The sequence below is a fragment of the Eschrichtius robustus genome, chromosome 12, assembly GCF_028021215.1.
Source record: "Eschrichtius robustus isolate mEscRob2 chromosome 12, mEscRob2.pri, whole genome shotgun sequence".
In the NCBI taxonomy this organism is placed as follows: Eukaryota; Metazoa; Chordata; class Mammalia; order Artiodactyla; family Eschrichtiidae; genus Eschrichtius; species Eschrichtius robustus.
The window spans coordinates 15,584,880-15,605,850 of NC_090835.1; the positions used below are offsets into that span (position 1 = coordinate 15,584,880).

Here is a 20,971-nt window from a genome sequence, read left to right on the forward strand (position 1 = left end):
CGTTCACTCTGTCTATGGTCATGAACAGTCCCCATTACATTTGTTAAGGACAGTCTAAATTTTAAAAGTGGTTTGATATCATAGCCATACTCCATTTCATTTTTCGTAACAATACTGTGTTGTCTAGAGCCACCTGCAGGTTAGAAATCCACAGAAAATTCCCTGAGGTCATTTCAGCCTTCCTAATAGGTTTACTGTGAGGATAATAGAGGGAAAGCATGAATGGGAGGCACTAACATAACATGAGGCACCCAGCAGGTATAACGGTCCAGGGTAGCAGTTTCCAACGCTTCTCATACCCCTGTACATAACAGGGGACAAAAGGGGAGAGAAGAAGGTATTTTACTTCTCATTTTCCTCTATGTGCCTTTGCATCAGAAATTTAACCACTTTCTAGGTAAAAGCTTCTAGTTCCCAGCCTAGTGACAAGGAGAAGGTGTCCCGGCAGAAGGTGAGAAATGGGAGCTTACTAATGGTTCTACAGAAATTTAGCAGATACCTGTGATCTCAACTCCCTGCTACAATTCCATGCCTGCTCCTGGCTCCAGCCAAGACCAGCCTGCAACAGTCACTCCCAGCCCTTCCCACCCCAAATATCACTTCTGTGTTAAGGAAAACTAGAAGAATGTCTGCATTACTTAGGTGACTCAGAGAGCCAGAGGCTCACTTGAGTGTCAGCCCCAGCATCCTGCAGAAGCTATAAAACTGAGTCACACAAAGAGGCTGGTTGGAGAGTCTGGATTCAGGGCCTAAATATGCAGGTCACATTACCAACAAGGCATGAGTCTGATTCCCTTCTTGGCTATAACCCAGAGGTTATACGGAAGACCCCAAATAACTACACACTTGACAAAAGAGGGAGAATTTGGGGGGGATCTGAGCAGTTGACAAATCATCTCACACCTAACCAAAGGCTGAAGATCTCTGTTGCAACGTGTAGCCTGTTAGGTATCAACAATTATTCTCCTTTTGTGTCACTGACAACTGGTTGCAGTACATATGCTGCCTTTCCACAAACATGAAATACAGAGGAGGGATGAGATGGAATAAATTAAGTACCCAGGCTGAGACCAATCAATGCCTTTATATAGAAGTGGCACACACACCCACAAATACGAAAAAAGACCAAGCAGGTAACAGAAATGAGACAAGACTACCAGAGAAATGAGGAGAATGAGTCGTCACAGCTAAATTGGACTGAGTACTGAGTATATTCTAAGTGCTTGGTGTTGACTCATAATAACCCTATGATGAAGTTACCTTAAACAATTTTTTTGAACTAAACTATGTTATAGAATATAAAACTAAGGCACAGAAAAGTTAGGCAGCTTGTCTAAGGTCACAGACCCAATAAGTGACAAAGCTGGGATTCAATCCCAAGCCCCTGGGTTCCAGAGCCCATGCTCTTAATGATGACACTGCCACCATCTCGCCTAAGGAATGCAAGTCCTGTCTAAAGACCTTCAGATTTAGTTTTTCAGAATGATGAACAACAAAATAAGACGGCGGGTGAGATTTGGATCAAGGATGGTCAAATTTTAACCCCTAACTCAGCAACAATGCGAAAGGAAGAGGAATGTCCTCTGCTTCCAAAAGCCAGTACACACATTCATTAAATACTGACTGTTTTCTCTTCCCTTGATACACTTAACAGTGTTTAAATATAGTACTAGTCAGCGTCTAGTCACACTTACTCTACATTCTCTCTTCTACACTTTTACATATTCTTTACAAAGAAGCTGGAAGGCTCAAAAATATACTTGTCAATACTTACCAATGGGAAGGATCTGAGATACGATTTAGCTTCCACCCATGAGATAAATTCCTATGAGATTGGGAGGTAGACGAGAAATGGGCACCATCTCCCCTGGGGACTTGTGAGCAGACAGCGACTCTGGCAGATATAAGAGCTGGCAGTATCGGACTCACCAGGAGAACCAGTGGGGTGAGGGGGGCAGTGAAGACGGCAGCAATTTCCAGACATGTGAATTGCAGCTGCAGTGCCACATCACCGAGAACCCAAAAGCTTAGTAAGCAGCACCCATAGACCTATCTCCTCCACTCTTTCCAATGGTTTTGTGAGCACCCAAGCCCACGCAATAAATATTCCTCAAATAACAGGAGCGGTTTCTGTTGCCTGCACTCACAGGATGGTACAAGTTACATGAAAAATCGGTAGCAAAAATGAGGAGAGAAACGTGTGGAAGTAACGTGAAACAAGTACACTGTTTGACCCTTTAAATATTGCCTTAAAGACTGAAATGTAATAAGCAGTTTTTATATTTTAAGTCAGTGTGTATACTTTTACAACTATTTTTCTTTCAAATGCAAGGTTTAATCCCAAGCAAATATTATGAGATACTATAATAGTTTACCATAAGTGGGTGTTGTATTTTGTTAAATTCTTTTTCTGCATCTATTGAGATTATCATATGGTTTTTATCTTTCACTTTGTAAATATGGTGTATCACATTGATTGTTTTGCGTATATTGAAGAATCCTTGCATTCCTGGGATAAAGCACACCTGATCATGGTGTATGATCCTTTTAATGTGTCGTTGGATTCTGTTTGCTAGTATTTTGTTGAGGATTTTTGCATCTATGTTCATCAGTGATATTGGCCTGTAATTTTCTTTAAAGGCATACCAATTGCCGACAAACACATGAAAGGATGCTCAACATCACTAATCATTAGAGAAATGCAAATCAAAAACACAATGAGGTATCACCTCACATCGGTCACAATGGCCATCATCAAGAAATCTACAAACAATAAATGCTGGAGAGGGTGTGGAGAGAAGGGAACCCTCTTGCACTGTTGGTGGGAATGTAAATTGATACACCACTACGGAGAACAGTATGGAGGTTCCTTAAAAAACTAAAAGTAGAACTACCATACGACCCAGCAATCCCACTACTGGGCATATACCCTGAGAAAACCATAAATCAAAAAGAGTCATGTACCACAATGTTCACTGCAGCACTACTTACAATAGCCAGGACATGGAAGCAACCTGAGTGTCCATCGACAGATGAATGGATAAAGAAGATGTGGCACATATATACAATGGAATATTACTCAGCCATAAAAAGGAATGAAATTGAGTTATTTGAAGTGAGATGGATGGACCTACAGTCTGTCATACAGAGTGAAGTAAGTCAGAAAGAGAAAAACAAATAGCGTATGCTAATGCATATATATGGAGTCTAAAAAAATGGTACTGATGAACTTAGTGGCAGGGCAGGAATAAAGACACAGTCATAAAGAACGGATTTGAGGACCCAGGGGGAGAAGGGGAAGCTGGGACGAAGTGAGAGAGTAGCAATGACATATATACAGTACCAAGTGTAAAATAGATATCTAGTGGGAAGCAGCCGCATAGCACAGGGAGATCAGCTCAATGTTTTGTAATGACCTAGAGAGGTGGGATGGGGGTTGGGAGGGAGGCTCAAGAGGGAGGGGATATGGGGATAAATGTATACATTTAGCTGACTCACTTTGTTGTACAGCAGAAACTAACACAACATTGTAAAGCAATTATACTCCAATAAAGATAAAAAAAAAATAGTTTACCTACCTGCCATCCTCTGTGCCATTAATTTCAAAGGCTTCACCATCTTTACTCCAGGATAATTTTAAACTGTATTTCAAATGTGAGTCACATTTGCTCTCACAATGTAATTCAAGTGTGTGTGATCTGGGGACACGAGGATTCTTAGGAGAAACTCTAAGTTTTGTAGCATCTGTTTTTACAAAATAAAGATACTAGTTAGAGCTATAGAGCACAGCTTACTTTGCTATCAAGTGCCTGCAATTTAATCAACCAAAATGGTCAACACTGATAGTCAAATCCTCATGCAATGTTTGTCACACTGTTATTTCCTAACGTCACATATCATTACTATTTTCATTCCTTCCAAGCCAGGGCACCTGGGTAGAAGTATTATATTAATAGCAATTTTCCCAAGAGTGTAAGCAAGCAAATGCCTCTGGATATTGAAAATAATATAAATTGTCCTTCTAGTGCTTCTGGACATGTGATCAAAATACCATAAAGGGGAAATCAATTAATTTTCTATTAACTTGTTTATTATTAACTCAAATCTGAGGTTAAATGGTGAAGCCCATGCATAGATGAACTAACAACATGAAGGTGTGGAATGCGAACATAAGCACCATGAATGTGGAGGCTTTGCTTGTTTTGTTTCATTCAAGTAACTCCAGAGCCCAGAAGGGAGCCTGGGTACAGTAGGTACTCAATACGTATTTGTTGAATGAGTTACAGTGAGTCATATTTGGAAAGTAAATTAGTAATATCAACAATATGAATAAAATACCTAGGAATAAAAATAAAATACCTAGGAATAAACCTACCTAAGGAGACAAAAGACCTTATGCAGAAAATTATAAGACACTGATGAAAGAAATTAAAGATGATACAAACAGATGGAGAGATATACCATGTTCTTGGATTGGAAGAATCAACATTGTGAAAATGACTATACTACCCAAAGCAATCTACAGATTCCATGCAATCCCTATCAAACTACCAATGACATTTTTCACAGAACTAGAACAAAAAATTGCACAATTTGTATGGAAACACAAAAGACCCTGAAGAGCCAAAGGAATCTTGAGAACGAAAAATGGTGCTGGAGGAATCAAGCTCTCCAACTTCAGACTATACTACAAAGCTACAGTAATCAAGACAATATGGTACTGGCACAAAAACAGAAATATAGATCAATGGAACAGGATAGAAAGGCCAGAGATAAACCTACGCACACATGGTCACCTTATCTTTGACAAAGGAGGCAAGAATATACAATGGAGAAAAGACAGCCTCTTCAATAAGTGGTGCTGGGAAAACTGGACAGCTACATGTAAAAGAATGAAACCAGAACACTTCCTAACACCGTACACAAAATAAACTCAAAATGGATTAAAGACCTAAATGTAAGGCCAGACACTATAAAACTCTTAGAGGAAAACACAGGCAGAACACTCTATGACATAAATCAGAACAAGATCCTTTATGACCCACCTCCTAGAGAAATGGAAATAAAAACAAAAATAAACAAATGGGACCTAATGAAACTTCAAAGCTTTTGCACAGCAAAGGAAACCATAAACAAGATGAAAAGACAACCCTCAGAACGGGAGCAAGTATTTGCAAATGAAGCAACTGACAAAGGATTAATCTCCAAAATATACAAGCAGCTCACGCAGCTCAATATCAAAAAAACAAACAACCCAATCCAAAAATGGGCAGAAGACCTAAACAGACAATTCTCCAAAGAAGATATACAGATTGTCAACAAACACATGAAAGGATGCTCAACATCACTAATCATTAGGGAAATGCAAATCAAAACTACAATGAGGTATCACCTCACACCACTCAGAATGGCCATCATCAAAATATCTACAAACAATAAATGCTGGAGAAGGTGTGGAGAAAAGGGAACCCTCTTGCACTGTTGGTGGGAATCTAAATTGATACAGCCACTATGTAGGACAGTATGGAGGTTCCTCAAAAAACTAAAAATAGAACTACCATACGACCCAGCAATCTCACTACTAGGCATATACCCTGAGGAAACCATAATTCAATAAGAGTCATGTACCACAATGTTCACTGCAGCTCTATTTACAATAGCCAAGACATGGAAGCAACCTATGTGTCCACTGACAGATGAATGGATAAAGAAGATGTGGCACATATATACAATGGAATATTACTCAGCCATAAAAAGAAACGAAATTGAGTTATTTGTAGTGAGGTGGATGGACCTAGAGATGGTCATACAGAGTGAAGTAAGTCAGAAAGAGAAAGACAAATACTGTATGCTAACACATATATACGGAATTGAAAGAAAAAAATTGGACCTGATGAACCTATGGGCAGGACAGGAATAAAGACGCAGACGTAGAGAATGGGCTTGAGGACACGGGGAGGGGGAAGGGTAATCTGGGACGAAGTGAGAGAGTAGCACTGACATATATACACTACCAAATGTAAAATAGATAGCTAATGGGAAGCAGGTGCATAGCACAGGGAGATCAGCTCGGTGCTTTGTGACCACCTAGAGGGGTGGGAGGGAGGGGATATGGGGATATATGTATACATACAGCTGATTCACTTTGTTATACAGCAGAAACTAACACAACATTGTAAAGCAATTATACTCCAATAAATATGTTAAAAAACAAAACAAAACAATATGAAGCTCAAACATTGGTACCACGGCTGTGTTGGAAAATGTCTGTTTCCTTATAATTGTTTCAAAACATATAATCCTTACTCTTAAGGACCATATTAAAGGCAGATATACTTTACCCCAATGTGGCACTTGGTAATCCTCTCAGAAGCCAAATCTCATGAGCTGACCTCCAACTCCACAATCGTGTTCTAATATTTGCTATCTATATGTTACTCAAGAAACTGATTAAAAATTGAAGTGTTAGTAAAATTGAGTTTTTGATATTCCAAGCATGAAATTTGAAGAGGTTATCAAATTGTGTTAATTTCAAGTGAATTACTAAACATCCTACTCCTAATTCTAAATTTAAAGAAATCCATTGAATAATAATTGATACCATTTAATAAGCACTTATTTCATTTAACTAGACTCTGGGAAGAAGTTCACATTCATTGTGACGTTTTACAACAATTCTATGAATATTAATATCTCTACCTTACCGAGAAGGTAACTTAAGGCTAAAATGAAATTAAGTAAGGATACTAATATTTTCTAACTAGTAAGGGACTGAGCTGTGATTTGAACTCAAGACTGGAAGAGCCCAAAGCTCATGCTGCATAGCCTCTTATTCAATTCCATTCCTGACATTCCTTTTTCATATTTAAAAAGTATGCCCTTAATTCTCATGGATACGATTCCTATATAACCCTTACATATAAAATGGACATTAGAGCAGACCAAAAGCTTATGAACTTGGCCTTCTCTCTGGCCACTAGCAGTTTTGAGGTCCACTTTGGGCCAAGCACTGCGTTGGGCAATAGGAATGTGAAGGTTCCTTTGGATTCCAGACTTCACTCTCATTATCTTTCACCTGGCGGAGTTGCTTATCTTTGATCTAGGTTGGTTTTATAAAGTATAAAAAGAATCATCTTCACTGATGTTATAAGAGCATTTTAAAAATTGCACATACCACTTGAAAATGCAGAGACATCCACTATAAGTAGACATCAATGAATATTAATATGCCTTAAAAATATAGTCCATGGGGCTGGCATGTTGGATAACTTAGGGTACAGAAAAAAATACGATGAAAGAATAAAAGAAGGAAAGAAGGGTGTGCGTGTGTGTGCAGAGAGAGAGGCAAATGTTAAGGTAGCAGTGAAAACAGATGATTAAACGAGTATGTACCTGTTATCTAAGCAGAGGTAGTAGCAGGCCATGAGAGTGACCTGTCACAGGAAATACAAACCCTCGCTCCATTTACTATAGAACCTTTCTATTCTTTGTTTCCCTGAAAAGGGTTCGCTGAGCAATTTTAAAATCAAAATATTGCTGATGCCTGTGGATCTGGGTTCCAGTCAGCCTGAATCTAGGTGCTGAGATGCTCCTCTTTGGGACACTGACATATCTTGGCACATACTTAACTATTGGGAGCAGTTAAAAATGAAACAGGCTGCTTGAACAAGAGAAAGAATACAGAGCTGTTTATGACTCAAGAAGAGGACAAAACCCTCCTCATTTTGTCATGCCGGAGTCTTTACGAAACTGATCCTTTATGAGTTTATTTGTGAAATTTTTAGTTCAAAGAGTTGAATACTGGTGACATTACATTGAGTTGGTTATTGAAATAAAATAGAGTTACAGGAATACAGCAAAATAGGGGACTTTTAAATAGTGCTGGTCATCCATCACCAAGAACACCTAGTTCCATCTTACAATTGTATAAAGCCATGGACACAACATCATCGACATATCCTATAATTCTTGTGAGGGTCGTTTAGATGAAACCCAATCTAGGAGTTTTGAAACAGTCGAAAGAAATTTAACGGATGCCCGAACTTAAATCATATTGTTTCACTTGGGAAAATGAAAAACTGAAGCCATGTGACAATTCATGCAAAGTAAGAACAAAATAAAATTACTTCTAATATCCAAATTGGCTGTGACTGCTGTTTTTCCTTTAGCATTTTCTACCCAACAAGAGTAGGAACCAGCATCTTCTTCCGTGGTCTCGTTGATCTGTAATGTGCCATTCTCATGGAAGTGATACCGTCTGCCTTCAAGGGGTTTTGCTTCTTCCACCTTCTGCCTATAGAAAGTAGAAATCAATTTGGGTTTGATAGAATCCTATACTCTTTTGCAAACTGGCCGCTGATGTCATTCAGTCTTATCCCTTCTTCAGGAGCTTAGCAGACCTTATGAAATGTTCCATTAGAGTTCACAATTTTTCCAAAATAGGCAATAGGTATACATCTTACCTGCCCAAATAGACTGACTGGAGGAAATCTGCATCTGACCTCTATGCTTCTGCTGTATTTATAATAGCGCTCAGTACCACTTTGCATCTGTCCTCAGAGTTTAATAAATAGTTTCTGCCTTATTGATGGTGAACCCTTTAGTTAGTCATTGCTTCAGGGTACTAAATGGGAAAGCTAGTAATTGAAAGAGATAATAAACATTCTGAACCTCCTGCTGTCCTAGAGGAACATTGGTCCCTCAGAAATATTATAGGCCAGGAAGTCTTTCCTGTCCTGTGGACATGGATTACATTGACCCTCATCACCCAGCGTCATTTTCTCCTACATTCATCCATTTTCCAAGCATTTGCTGCCACAGCTTGATTCTCCCTATACATTTCACAGTAAGAGGCTACTGGAGAGAAAATATCCAAAGGACAAAGTCTGGCTGCTGTTCACACGAGATTTTACAGGGCGGGCACTAGGGTAAGGCAAGTGAGGCACTTGCCTCAGAGACAAAATTTAAGGGTTGCCAAAAAAAAATCTCAGTATAATCAAGATAAATATTTTAATGAGGTATTTCTAAAAATCAAAAATAATACAAAAAAATCCACAATGAACAAAATATCCAAATTTTAAATAAAGACAGAATCTGACCCTATATTTGGATGACCTTGCCTTGCTCTCCCCATTCTAATCTCAGCCCTGCAGAGCCCTGGGAAAAATTATTTAAGACTAGTTTAACCAAGTTTTTCTAGTGAAGGAACAAATATGGTCGATTCATACAGTGATGTGTTTGGAGTTACTATACCAACCCATATATCAAAATTAAATTCAAAATACATGTTGACAAAGTTTTAAACATAGGCACTTGGAATGAAATACAGACTTAACAATTATTTAGATAATACCCAAAACAACAACAGTAATGTATGATCTTAGATACATCCGTAATGGAGACCTAAACTACCTATAAAATTGTCTTAGCAATCACTTCAATTTTTTGCTTTCCTTTGTGAGCAAAAATGGCTCTCCATATTTCCCCATGTGAGAGAATACTACAAATCTAGTCAACAGTGCCAGGAAAGGTAGGTAAGTAAGTTTGCTACCTTATTTCTCAGAGGCACTTGCTACATGTAATAACTTGACACAGTGCAGCCTGTCAAATGATGGATGAAGAAACAAGGCACAATATACAACTGACATTCTCTTAAGAAAACCGTGTAACAGCTTACCAGGACACAATTGCCTCGGGTGAAGCAAAGAACTCACAATGTAAGAAAGCACTGTACCCAACCACCGTAGCATAATTTTCTTCATCTGCAGTTTGTATCAACGGACGGACATCTATTGGAAAACAATATAAATGCAGTTTTAAATGTTCATATAAGTAATACAAGAAAATTAATTTTTTTCTATATCCTAGCCATATTAATAAGGGAAAGCAGTTGAATATCACAGTATGTATTCTTGAATTAGAAAGTATCCCAATGCAATACATTTTTGGAAGTATAACTTTTAGTATGAGGTCTCATGCTCAAATGTAAGGTGAAAGGTACTTTGATTTTTCCCCATGTTTTATGTGCCAAGAGTTCAATCTACTTGTGAGTATGACCGTGAACATTTTCCTGTAGAAAAGAGCAGACAAATAGGCTGCTCCCAGGTATGCTTACCTACAACATCGATGTTGGCATTGGCAAGGATAGTGCCATGGACATTCGAGGCTTCACACTGGTACACAGCGGTGTGATTCGGTTGCAAATTGGTAAAACTGATTTCCCTGGGGGAGATGACATCACCAGAAAATGGATTTCCTACAAGAGATTAAAGACTGTCAGTGTGATAAAAAATAGAACCTAAAATATTTATACACTATTCATTAAGCGTGTCACACAGTATTTATATTTTAAGACCAGTTTAGGGTGAGTAAGAGTTCATTGAAGCCAATTCTTTAGAATTTCTTAACATCAACCATGATTTTTTCTTTCCAGACCCTTCTGCAATTTCAATCGTCCTTCAAATGAGTATTTATTGCCAAAATATGTGTTGATCTCTAGCTGTCTGCCTCTCCATACCCACACCCACAAGTAAGATTCCACATTTTCTGTTTAGCACTCAAGTCCCACTATGAACTGAATCTCACTTACTCTTGTAATTGAAGTCCTGATACTGCCCAGCATAAACCACATGACCAACACAGCTGGATCCCCCCAATCCACCAATATTGACTGCTATCTTCCCCCTTGACATGTTGTTCCTCTGTTTCACTTCTCTGCCCTTCTGCAATTTTCCCATCTACACCATTCATTTCAATTGCCCTGCTTTGCTATTTAACCACTTCAGATAAATAGCTCATATATTTCATTTTCCCAGGGCTAAACTCTTCTTGAGAGCACAGACCAGGTTTTCTACCTTTTCGGCAATAAATCTTACCCCACTGCTTATCCATGTATAATTCTGGACATATCTTTTGGAAGTGAGAAAATCTAATATTTATGGTACTTTATTTTTTTTTTAAGATTTATTTATTCATTTATTTATCTTGGCTGCGTTGGGTCGTCGTTGCCGCACACCAGCTTTCTCTAGTTGCGGCGAGCGGGGGCTACTCTTCGTTGCGCTGCACAGGCTTCTCTTTGTGGTGATTTCTCTTGTTGCAGAGCACGGGCTCTAGGTGCACGGGCTTCAGTAGTTGTGGCACGAGGGCTCAGTAGTTGTGTTTCGCAGGCTCTAGAGCACAGGCTCAGTAGTTGTGGCGCACAGGCTTAGTTGCTCCATTGCATGTGGGATCTTCCCGGACCAGGGCTCGAACCCCTGTCCCCTGCATTGGCAGGCGGATTCTTATCCACTGCACCACCAGGGGAGCCCCATTCCCACAGCATTTGGCCATGTGCCAAAGCACGTGCCCTGCTCTGAAACTACAAACAAGAAGTGGGAAGAGAAACATATTAGCTAGGAATGTTGAATAAGGGGCACAAATGTTAAAATTTTTCATTTATGGGCTTCCCTGGTGGTGCAGTCGTTAAGAATCCACCTGCCAATGCAGGGGACACGGGTTCGATCCCTGGTCCGGGAAGATCTCACATGCCATGGAGCAACTAAGCCCGTGTGCCACAACTACTGAGCCCACACACCACAACTACTGAAGCCCACGTGCCTAGAGCCCATGCTCTGCAACAAGAAGCCACCGCAATGAGAAGCCCACGCACCACAATGAAGAGTAGCCGCTGTGCGCTGCAACTAGAGAAAGCCTGCGCGCAACAGTGAAGATCCGATGCAGCCAAAAAAAAAAAAAAGAAAAAAAAGAAAAAGTGACTATGCTAAGTTTAAGGTCATAGAAAACACTGAATATTACATAATAAACTAGATTATTTATTTAACATCTTTATTGGAGTATAATTGGTTTACAATGGTGTGTTAGTTGCTACTGTATAACAAAGTGAATCAGCTATATGTATACATATATCCCCATATCCCCTCCCTCTTGCATCTCCCTCCCTCCCACCCTCCCTATCCCACCCCTCTAGGTGGTCACAAGGCACCGAGCTGATCTCCCTGTGCTATGTCACTGCTTCCCACTAGCTATCTATTTTACATTAGGTAGTGTATATAAGTCCATGCCACTTTCTCCCTTCGTCCCAGCTTACCCTTCCCCCTCCCCGTGTCCTCAAGTCTATTCTCTATGTCTGCATCTTTATTCATGTCCTGCCCCTAGGTTCTTCAGAACCTTTTTTTTTTTTTTTTTTTTTTTTTTAAGATTCTTATACATCATTTTTCCCTCTGGGAGTGAGAAATAAATACATCTTTACACTTAACTGTGAGCTCCATGGGGGCAAGACCTTGTCTATGTGTTGTGCACTATGTTCCTAGTGCCTAAAGAGCAGCTATCACAGAGGAGGCAGTCAGTAAATATCTCTTGGAATGACTGAAAACATTTTTGTTGGGTGGCATTTTACCCATGGCAGAAAAATAGCCCCTGAAAGATGGCCACAGTCTAACTGGATTGGATGATTATCCTGGATTATCCAAGGGGGCCCAAAGGAATTATAAGGTTCCTTATAACCAGAGAACCTTTCCTGGCTATGGCCAGCCAAAGAGAGACGTGACTACGAAAGGATGGTCGGAGAAATGCAACATTGCTGTTTTGAAGTTGGAGGAAGGGAGCCGTGAGCCAAGGAATGTGGGCAGCCTCTAGGAGCTGGAGATAACAAGGAAAGGGTTTCTCTCCTAGAGCCTCCAGAAAGAAGCACAGTACCGCTGACACCTTGATCTAAGCCCAGGGAGACTTGCGTTGGCCTTCCAACCTACAGAATCGTAAAATAATAAATGTGCACTGTTTTAAGCCACTGAATTTGTGGCAATTTGTTATGGCAACAATAGAAATTTGATACAATACCGTAGGACAATTTATCTCTTAAGAAGCATCAAGATGAGTAGCTCTTACAAGTTTTTTAACGTTAAAAAGAATTGTGTCTTTGATCTCATCCTGTACTCTCACACCCTACTTCGAGTTTTTACAAGTTTCAGAGTAAACCCCATCATCCTGTTCAGATCTTATACCATTTGCCCCATGGTAAACTGAGCCTGCATAGCACTACAAAAAGAAGAAATGAAACTATGGCCTCCTGTTTGGGTGACAAGTAATTAAACATTGCTCCAAGATGCCTTCTGGGATAGGTATGGAAACTGCAGAGTATTGTGGCATACAGACTTCCAGGAGCTTCCAGAATTCTAGAAAGCCAAGTTCTTTATCAAACAAAAACCACTAGTCCTGACATAAGTTGTCTTTGGTCAGCTCAAAGGGCAAAAATGCAATATAGGGGGAGAAACTTCAGCTCTGGAATTAATCATTTCAGTTCCATTTATGGCTCTAAATTCACTCGGGTTGTGTCCTCAATCAAGTAAGTAATGTAATCTCTGAGCCTCATTTGCCACATCTACAACCTAAAGAATAAAAATATCTCCTTTACAGGGCCCACTAGGAGGCTCAGAAATATTGGATGCAAAGTATTTGAAAAAGGTTAGGCTTATAATCAATAATAGTAATCATTTTGATTTAATTTTCAAATATTCTATATAAAGGATATGTAATTGCTAAAAATATAAGCTTAAAGAGATTTCAAACCCTTTAGTGATCCCACTGTCATCAAACATCCCAATTATAAATGGTTATGACCTGTTGGCAGGGAAGCAAGGAGAGCTGTGGAAAGAACACAGAACATGGGTTCCAAAAATGTGGCTTTGGTTCTAGGTCTGCCATTACTCAGCTGTGCTATCTTGCATTAGTTTGTCTTCAGCCTTGATGTGCTCATCTGTCAACAAACGTGTTGGCTCTATTTTGGATATAAATCCATAACCTAACTGTTACTACTACCAATCTAGCCCAAGGGCCCAGTATCTTTTAGGCAGCTCCTAGCTGGAGTCATGCAATTGCTTCTCCATTCAGAGGCCAGAAAAATTCTTTGTTAATAAATTAGAGCCTGTCACTCTTCTGCTCTAAATCGTCCAAGAGCTGCCCATCTTATTCACAATAATATCCCAAGTCCCCTTTTGGACCTTCCCCTTTACATATGATGTGGTCCCTGCACCTCCGGACTAATCTCCCCCAGCACTGCCCCCTCCTCACTCACTCGGCTTCAGCCATACTGCAGTCGTTGCTTTTCCTCAACACTGCAAACATACCTCGGGTCTTTACACTCACTGACCTCTCCACCCTGAAAGCTCTTTCACAGGTAGTTGCATAGCTGCATCACCCACCTCTTTCAGATCTCTACTCAAAGATAAATAACCACAAGGATCTTACTAGTATTATCTTAAAATCGGAGAGCAGCTCTAGGTCCTGGACTTCTCTTACACCCACCCCTTCCCCAGCTAGTTTTCACTTTAACCACATTTATGTGTTTATTTGTCTGTTGCTTGTCTCTCCCCACTAGAATGTCCGATTCATGAGAGCAGGGACTGTCCGTTTTATTCACTGCTATCTCCCAAGCAACAAGGCCAGTGCCTGGCACAAAGAAGGCATTCAATAAATATTATTGAATGAAATAATCGATCTGTTAAATATGAATAATCGTATTCCCTTTAAAAGGCTCATGTGGGGACAAAGCAGTATGTGAATGTTCTTCATAAACAGCCAAGTGCTATTCAAATATAAAATTTTATGATTTTATGTTCCAGAAAATCTGCATTTTTTATTTTAGCATCCTTAACGTTCTTTATAAACGAAAGTTGTTTTCATTTCTGATTTACCTGAAGTCTTATTTTTCATTTCTTATTCTGTTCTCTAAAGAAATGAGGAAAAATGTCTCAAATTGAGGAAACTAATAATGAGGGCTGAAGTATCATCAACAGATGAATGAATAAAGAAAATGTGAGATAACTGCTATATTTAAAATGGATAACCAACAAGGACCTACTGTATAGCACAGGGAACTCTGCTCAATGTTATGTGGCAGCCTGGATGGGAGGGGAGTTTGGGGGAGAATGGATACATGTACATGTATGGCTGAGTCCCTTTGCTGTGCACCTGAAATTATCACAACATTGTTAATCGGTTATACTCCAATATACAATAAAAAGTTAAAAAATAAATAAATAAAAACAAGACAGATTCACAAAAGCAAAACAAATAGAAAATGTATATATATGATACATACATATATATATGATATATATATATATATATATATATATATATCATACACACACATATGCACACAATGGAGTATTATTCAGCCATAAAAATGAGAAAATCCTGTCATTTGTAACAGCCTGGATCAACCTTGAGGGCATTATTGTAAGTGACATAAGTCAGACAGAAAAAGACAAATACTGTATGATCTCACTTATATGTGAAATACAGAAAACAAAACAAGCTCATAGATACAGAGAACAGTTAGTGGTTGCCAGAGGGTGGGAAGATGGGCCAAATGGGTGAAGCGGGTAAAAAGGTATAAACTTCCAGTTATAAAACGAATGTCATGGAGATATAATGTACAGCCTGGCAGTAATAGTTATTAATACTGTATTGCATATTTGAAAGTTGCTAAGAGAGTAGATCTTAAAAGTTCTTATCACAAGCAGAAAAATTCAGTAACTCTGTAAGGTGACAGACATTAACTAGACTTAACTGCGGTGATCATTTTGCAATATACACAAATGACAAACAATTATGTTGTACACCTGAATCTAATATAATGCATGTTCGTTATGTATCAATCAAAAAAAGAAAAGAAAAAAAATTTTCAGAACTGCTCATTGTTTTGCCGAAGTATTTGTATTTTAAATAAGTAGGCACATTCTTTCTTCTGAAAGCTATAACAAGACAGAACTGAAAGTGATTTTGTTTCATTATCTGCTGAGAAAGTAGATATGGTCATACTCTTATTTGACAATTTCTAGATTAATAGTCATAAGCTTGTGTGAGTAATAGATATTTTAAAATAACTATCATTTTAATTTTCAATCTCATCATCGAATGTGTTCAGTTAGTATCTGCTTGTCATTGACACTGTACCTACTGTCATATAAAGAAAAATAAAACAGATGTGTTTCTCAAAAATAACAATGAGCACGAAGGCTTCCGGAGTATTTGCTATGTGAAAACAATAGTAAACAATACTTTGGGAGTGTTGTTTGTGTGGCAGTCACTGTGCTAAACATTCTCTATGTGTGTCATTTAATCTACATAAAAATCCCCAATGGTCGGTGCTATTTTCATCCCCATTTTACTGATGAGGAAACAGGTTTTAAGAGGATCAGTAATACACCAAATCACACAGCTAGTAAATGGCAGAGCATGAATGCAAACAAAGACCCTCTGGATCCAGAGTTTATAAACTTTCACAGTGTTCTACAGATAAGTAATATCCTACTTGGTAGATGCCATTGATCTCTTTCAATTACAACCAACTACCATTAGTTTCCATTTTGCAGTTAAAAACCTAAGCTTCAGGAGATTCCCAGCTGTATGATCTTGAGCTGTTTAGTGAATCTCCCCAAGCTTCGGTGCACAGCCGAGCTGGGACTCCAGGTCTATATGTCACCAGGATGCCTACCCTGATACGAGTGGGTCTAGGGCAAAGGAGCTAATAGAATCAACACACATATGTCTCCATATTGTAAATGCTCTAAATCAAGCTGATCAATTGACCAATAAGATCTGTTCCATTATCCTACTTTAACAAAGACATTCAAAATGACCAGGGATGGGACTTCCCTGGCGGTCCAGTGGTTAAGATTTCGCCCTCCAGTTCAGGGGGTGCAGGTACATCCCTGGTCGGGGAGCTAAGATCCCACATGCCTCGCGGCCGAAAAACCAAAACAGAAAACAGAAGCAATACTGTAACAAATTCAATAAAGACTTTAAAATTGGTCCACATCAAAAAAAACTTAAAAAAAAAAAAAAAAAAAAGACCAGGGCTCTAGGTTCAAATTGAGGATTTGGGACTTCTTGGAGCTCTATGCCGGAACAGAGTGGAGTGGGGAGATTAGGCCTTCAGCCCTGGTCCATCCCTTCTTTTCCACACCCAGCCCATCTGGGAAGGGCACAGGGGATTATTCTGGTCTTGGGTACTGAAGCTTGGTCGAGAACATGCAATGAGCCAGGTTCAGACTTTGCATGTGTCTTTGGCCCTGCGGATTTCTCAAATCATGGAGACAGGCATGCCATAGCAGGTCCTTGTAAAGAGCAGAGCACAGTGGGGAGCCCCTGTTGCCTGGATCCAAGGGAAGTCCTAAATTCCAGCCTGTGCTCTCAACCACTAGGTCCCTGCACCTGTTTCTTCTCAGGAAGAGGAACGCTTCCTCCTTGGGTGCATCCTCTATGTCATTCAGTTGTCTTATTTTTTAAACCTTATTTTTATATAATTAACATAATAGCCCAACAAATATTATTTATGGCTTTTCCATAAATCTAAGCATAAATCAAATTGCTTTGAAAGATGCAATTTTGGATTTCCTGGTTAGATCTGTCTTGTCAATCCAGCCACTTACCAACTCCACTTTAGCCATAACGAGGGTGTCTAAACACTGTGTCCCAGCAAACCACTGCCTTCAGCATTGCCTCACAGTTGTTTTCACTTACTCTCAATTGGGAAACCATTGACTCTCCACTTGATTGTGGGCTCAGGTTCTCCTTCAGACTCACACAACAGGATACCACTGCTCCCAGTGCTATACACGCCACTCTGAGGTTTCTTTGTCCAGCGAGGGGGCTCTGGAAATAAACTGAAGAGCTCATCAGCATTTTCTCAATCACAGAAGGTCCAAAAATGTTAAGGGCTGTATTTCTAGTATGCACCAGCAGATGGCAGACACAACAAAGTGTTTCACACTAGCTGTTTTTCATAAATGTTCTCTAAGGCAAGATGGGCATTGTTTTTGCCTGGAATAGGGTTTGTGTGTTTATGTGCTTTCATTTCATGTGTGTGTGTGTGTGTTGCAGTCTGGAATCTTAGCATGTATAATAAAATCAACACACTAAAAATAGTTACCTACAGTCACTTTATTTAGCTACACAAGTATCTATCTCATTACAGAAAATGAAGGAGGGGTAAACATGTGAAGTTTATTGAGTGCAAGTCATCCAAAGTGGCTGATATTCAAGAAATATATTTTGAAAAATTTTTCATGAAATTAAAATGTTCAGCCATTATTTTAAATATTTCTTAATTAATGACTCTATAGCATTTATTTGTCCATATCTAATTATCTATCTTAAGAATTTGGGAGACATTACTTCCTAGAAATTTTTTTTTGCAAGGGGGTGGGAGAAGGAATCCTGAAACCAATATTTACCTTTTTGCCTTCAAAACAATGGAGGAAAAGATAGATTTAAATCATATACTTGCATCTTTCTATGCCCTAATGCTCCAATCTTATAATTCTAAGTGGTGCTTCAGTATAGAAGGAGACATTCTTTAGTGCAAACATTACTGTCATGTTTTGTCACCTTAAGTATATTACTATGTCAGGAGTGAAGAAAAGATTCATATTAAAGTGTGGATGCTTTGGATAATTTGATTTCAGAGAAAATTGCACAATACCGGCAGGTAGTAATTCCCATCAAGGAAGGGTTGCTTATTTTCCCCAAGACATTTCTGGATTTCCGTTTTTAGTCAGAAAGGAAAGTCTTTAAGATACATATATGTATAAAATGAAAAATGTCATTTAAACAATTTTTTAAGGAAAAGAGGGATTATGTGGGGAAAAAAAAGTCTATAAATTCACCAGGGAAAACAAAAATATACAAATATCCCTGGCAAGTTTAAGTCCGAGCAAGAGACATGGCTTTGTAATTATTCAACAGGGTGTGGACTTGTTAAATTCCAAGTTCTATATGTGTCTTCATAATCTACAATTTGTAAACATTTAGTCATTTAGTTTAAAATGCAGTAGTCCAAATTATAAACTGCACATGACCCTCCGAGGTGAAGGGTTTTAGTTTCTGTGTGTTTGTCTGCATTTTTTATGGGACTGTTACTTTCTTTTGGTCTTTTCATACAACCACAGTGAAATTAAACATTTGAGTTAGAGAGAAAACATGAAATTTTTCTTATTCACAGTAGAAAACTAAGACTATTGCTTTCAGAACATGTAAAAATACAGGAGATCATGGGGAAATAATACATAGCATGGTGACTATAACAGATGAATACTACTGTACTGTTTATTTCAAAGTTGCTAAGAGATTAGATCTTAAAAGTTCTCATCACAAGAAAAAAATTGTAACTATGTGGTGATGGATGAAAACGACACTTTTTGTGCTGATCACTTTGCAATACATACAAATATCAAATCATTGTGTTGTACACCTGAAACAAATGATGTAATATGTCAATTATATTTCAATAAAAATAATAAAGGATACCATGTAATTATGACCTTTCTCTAAATCTTTATGAATAATAAAATCAAGATCTCCATTTCTATTCTCATCCTACAAATTTCATTAATCCTTCAGTATCTGCATTTAGATCTACTACTGTTAGATCTTAAGTAAAGGGTGCTTAAATGACCAACTTATCCAACCATTTCACCTTACAGATGGAGAACTGAGCTTTGGAGAAGTCATCTAAGTTGCCCAGGGTCACCAGGAAAAGAAGCTCCACTTTCTGTTCTTGCCATTCCATGGACCTGCAGACCTACTGGATGATCAGCACCGAGACTCCAAAGTAAACGTGGTGTTATTTCTAACTCATTACTATTTCACTAATTTGGAGCACAGATAGGAACCAAGGCCAAATAGCTTTACCAACTTTCACTCTCTGCTTCGAAATCCACGCTTCCCCAACAGCTATCAACTGACTCAAGAGGTTTTGCGTATTCACTAGAAATCGTCGTTCAACTGTACCTGAACCCCTTCTCATAAGCTTTGTTTATAAATGTTTGGAAATTTGTTTTTATGCTTCTCATCCCTGTTTCTCCTGAAGAATTAAGCTGTTCCTGAGCAAAGGTAGAATTGGCCGTGCAAGGTGAAAGGGACTTCATGCCTGTCTTGTTCAGAGCATCTTCTTCTTGGGTCTGTCATGACACTGCTCTCGTTCCAGCCCAGACTGAGAATCTCACAATTGGGATCCGTAGTGAGAGCACCTAGACTAGATCACTAGATTAGTGATCTCTGAAGAGCCAGGGCAGAATTGTTCTCTTTCTGATGACTCCGCTGCTTTGTATAGGGGAACAAAATCTGCCACCCCAAAATATTTCTTTGGCATGCAGATTATTTTGAGCTGAAAACAATCAAGGCCCGAAAGACTCAGGAAGAAACTCTGACCTCCCCCCTAACCGCCTAAAATAGTTTAGATAGAAGGCCTGTTTCTGGAAGAGAGCTACTACAGAAATATCTGCCAAGAACATGGGCTAGTTGTGGTAGGGGCAGCTCTGCAGGGCCTAGAGATTAGAGTCCTCCCTGTGTCCCACTGTCTCTGTCTGGCCCAGCAAACATCTGCGCACCAAACATTTGCTCTTCCATCTCCAGTCTTCCTTGGAGATGCGGTCCTGTCCCCCTTTGAAGTGCCAAACATCCTCTTTTGTCTTTAGCTGAAGACGGTATTTAAGATGAGGCTTTGGCCATTTGGGTGAGTTACTCAGTTTTTCTGGCTCTCTCCCATGTATACATACTATTACACTTTTGTTTGATTTTCTCCTGTTAATCTGTCTCATGTCAATTTAATTCTTAGATGAGCCACAGCAAAATAGAAGGAAAGAGGAAAATTTCTTTCTCCCCGACACCGGAACAATGAGAACAGATGCATGTGGGGTAATTTTGAGTTGAACTGAAATGACTGATCCCCAAAGACTCCAGTAAAAAAGGCATAGAGAAAAAGGAAGGGGCCTTGGACAGGAGGGAATCACTGACTTCTGGTCACTCACAATCTCATAATTTCACATCTTGATTGAACATATTAACCTCGTTGCTACTTTGTTGACAATAGGACACATGGTGAGCCTGAGGACACCGGCTACAGGACAGGAGATGTCTGGTGTCTGAAGTGAGGCTAAGGGCATGCAGGGACAGAGAACAGATTTTTCCA

At 39.1% G+C, this 20,971-nt stretch overlaps 1 protein-coding gene across 3 annotated transcripts in view; it reads right to left on the reverse strand.

Moving 5' to 3' along the window:
* Positions 1 to 20,971, reverse strand: part of CHL1 (cell adhesion molecule L1 like) — an 80,452-nt gene that overhangs the window by 27,162 nt on the left and 32,319 nt on the right. For all 3 annotated transcript variants that reach the window (XM_068557896.1, XM_068557897.1, XM_068557895.1), the window contains 5 exons: positions 17,524 to 17,655; positions 10,115 to 10,255; positions 9,677 to 9,788; positions 8,127 to 8,293; positions 3,579 to 3,744 (listed from right to left, as the gene is read on the reverse strand). In XM_068557896.1, the coding sequence (XP_068413997.1) occupies positions 3,579 to 3,744; positions 8,127 to 8,293; positions 9,677 to 9,788; positions 10,115 to 10,255; positions 17,524 to 17,655 (718 nt within the window). The remainder of the gene's footprint in view (positions 1 to 3,578; positions 3,745 to 8,126; positions 8,294 to 9,676; positions 9,789 to 10,114; positions 10,256 to 17,523; positions 17,656 to 20,971) is intronic.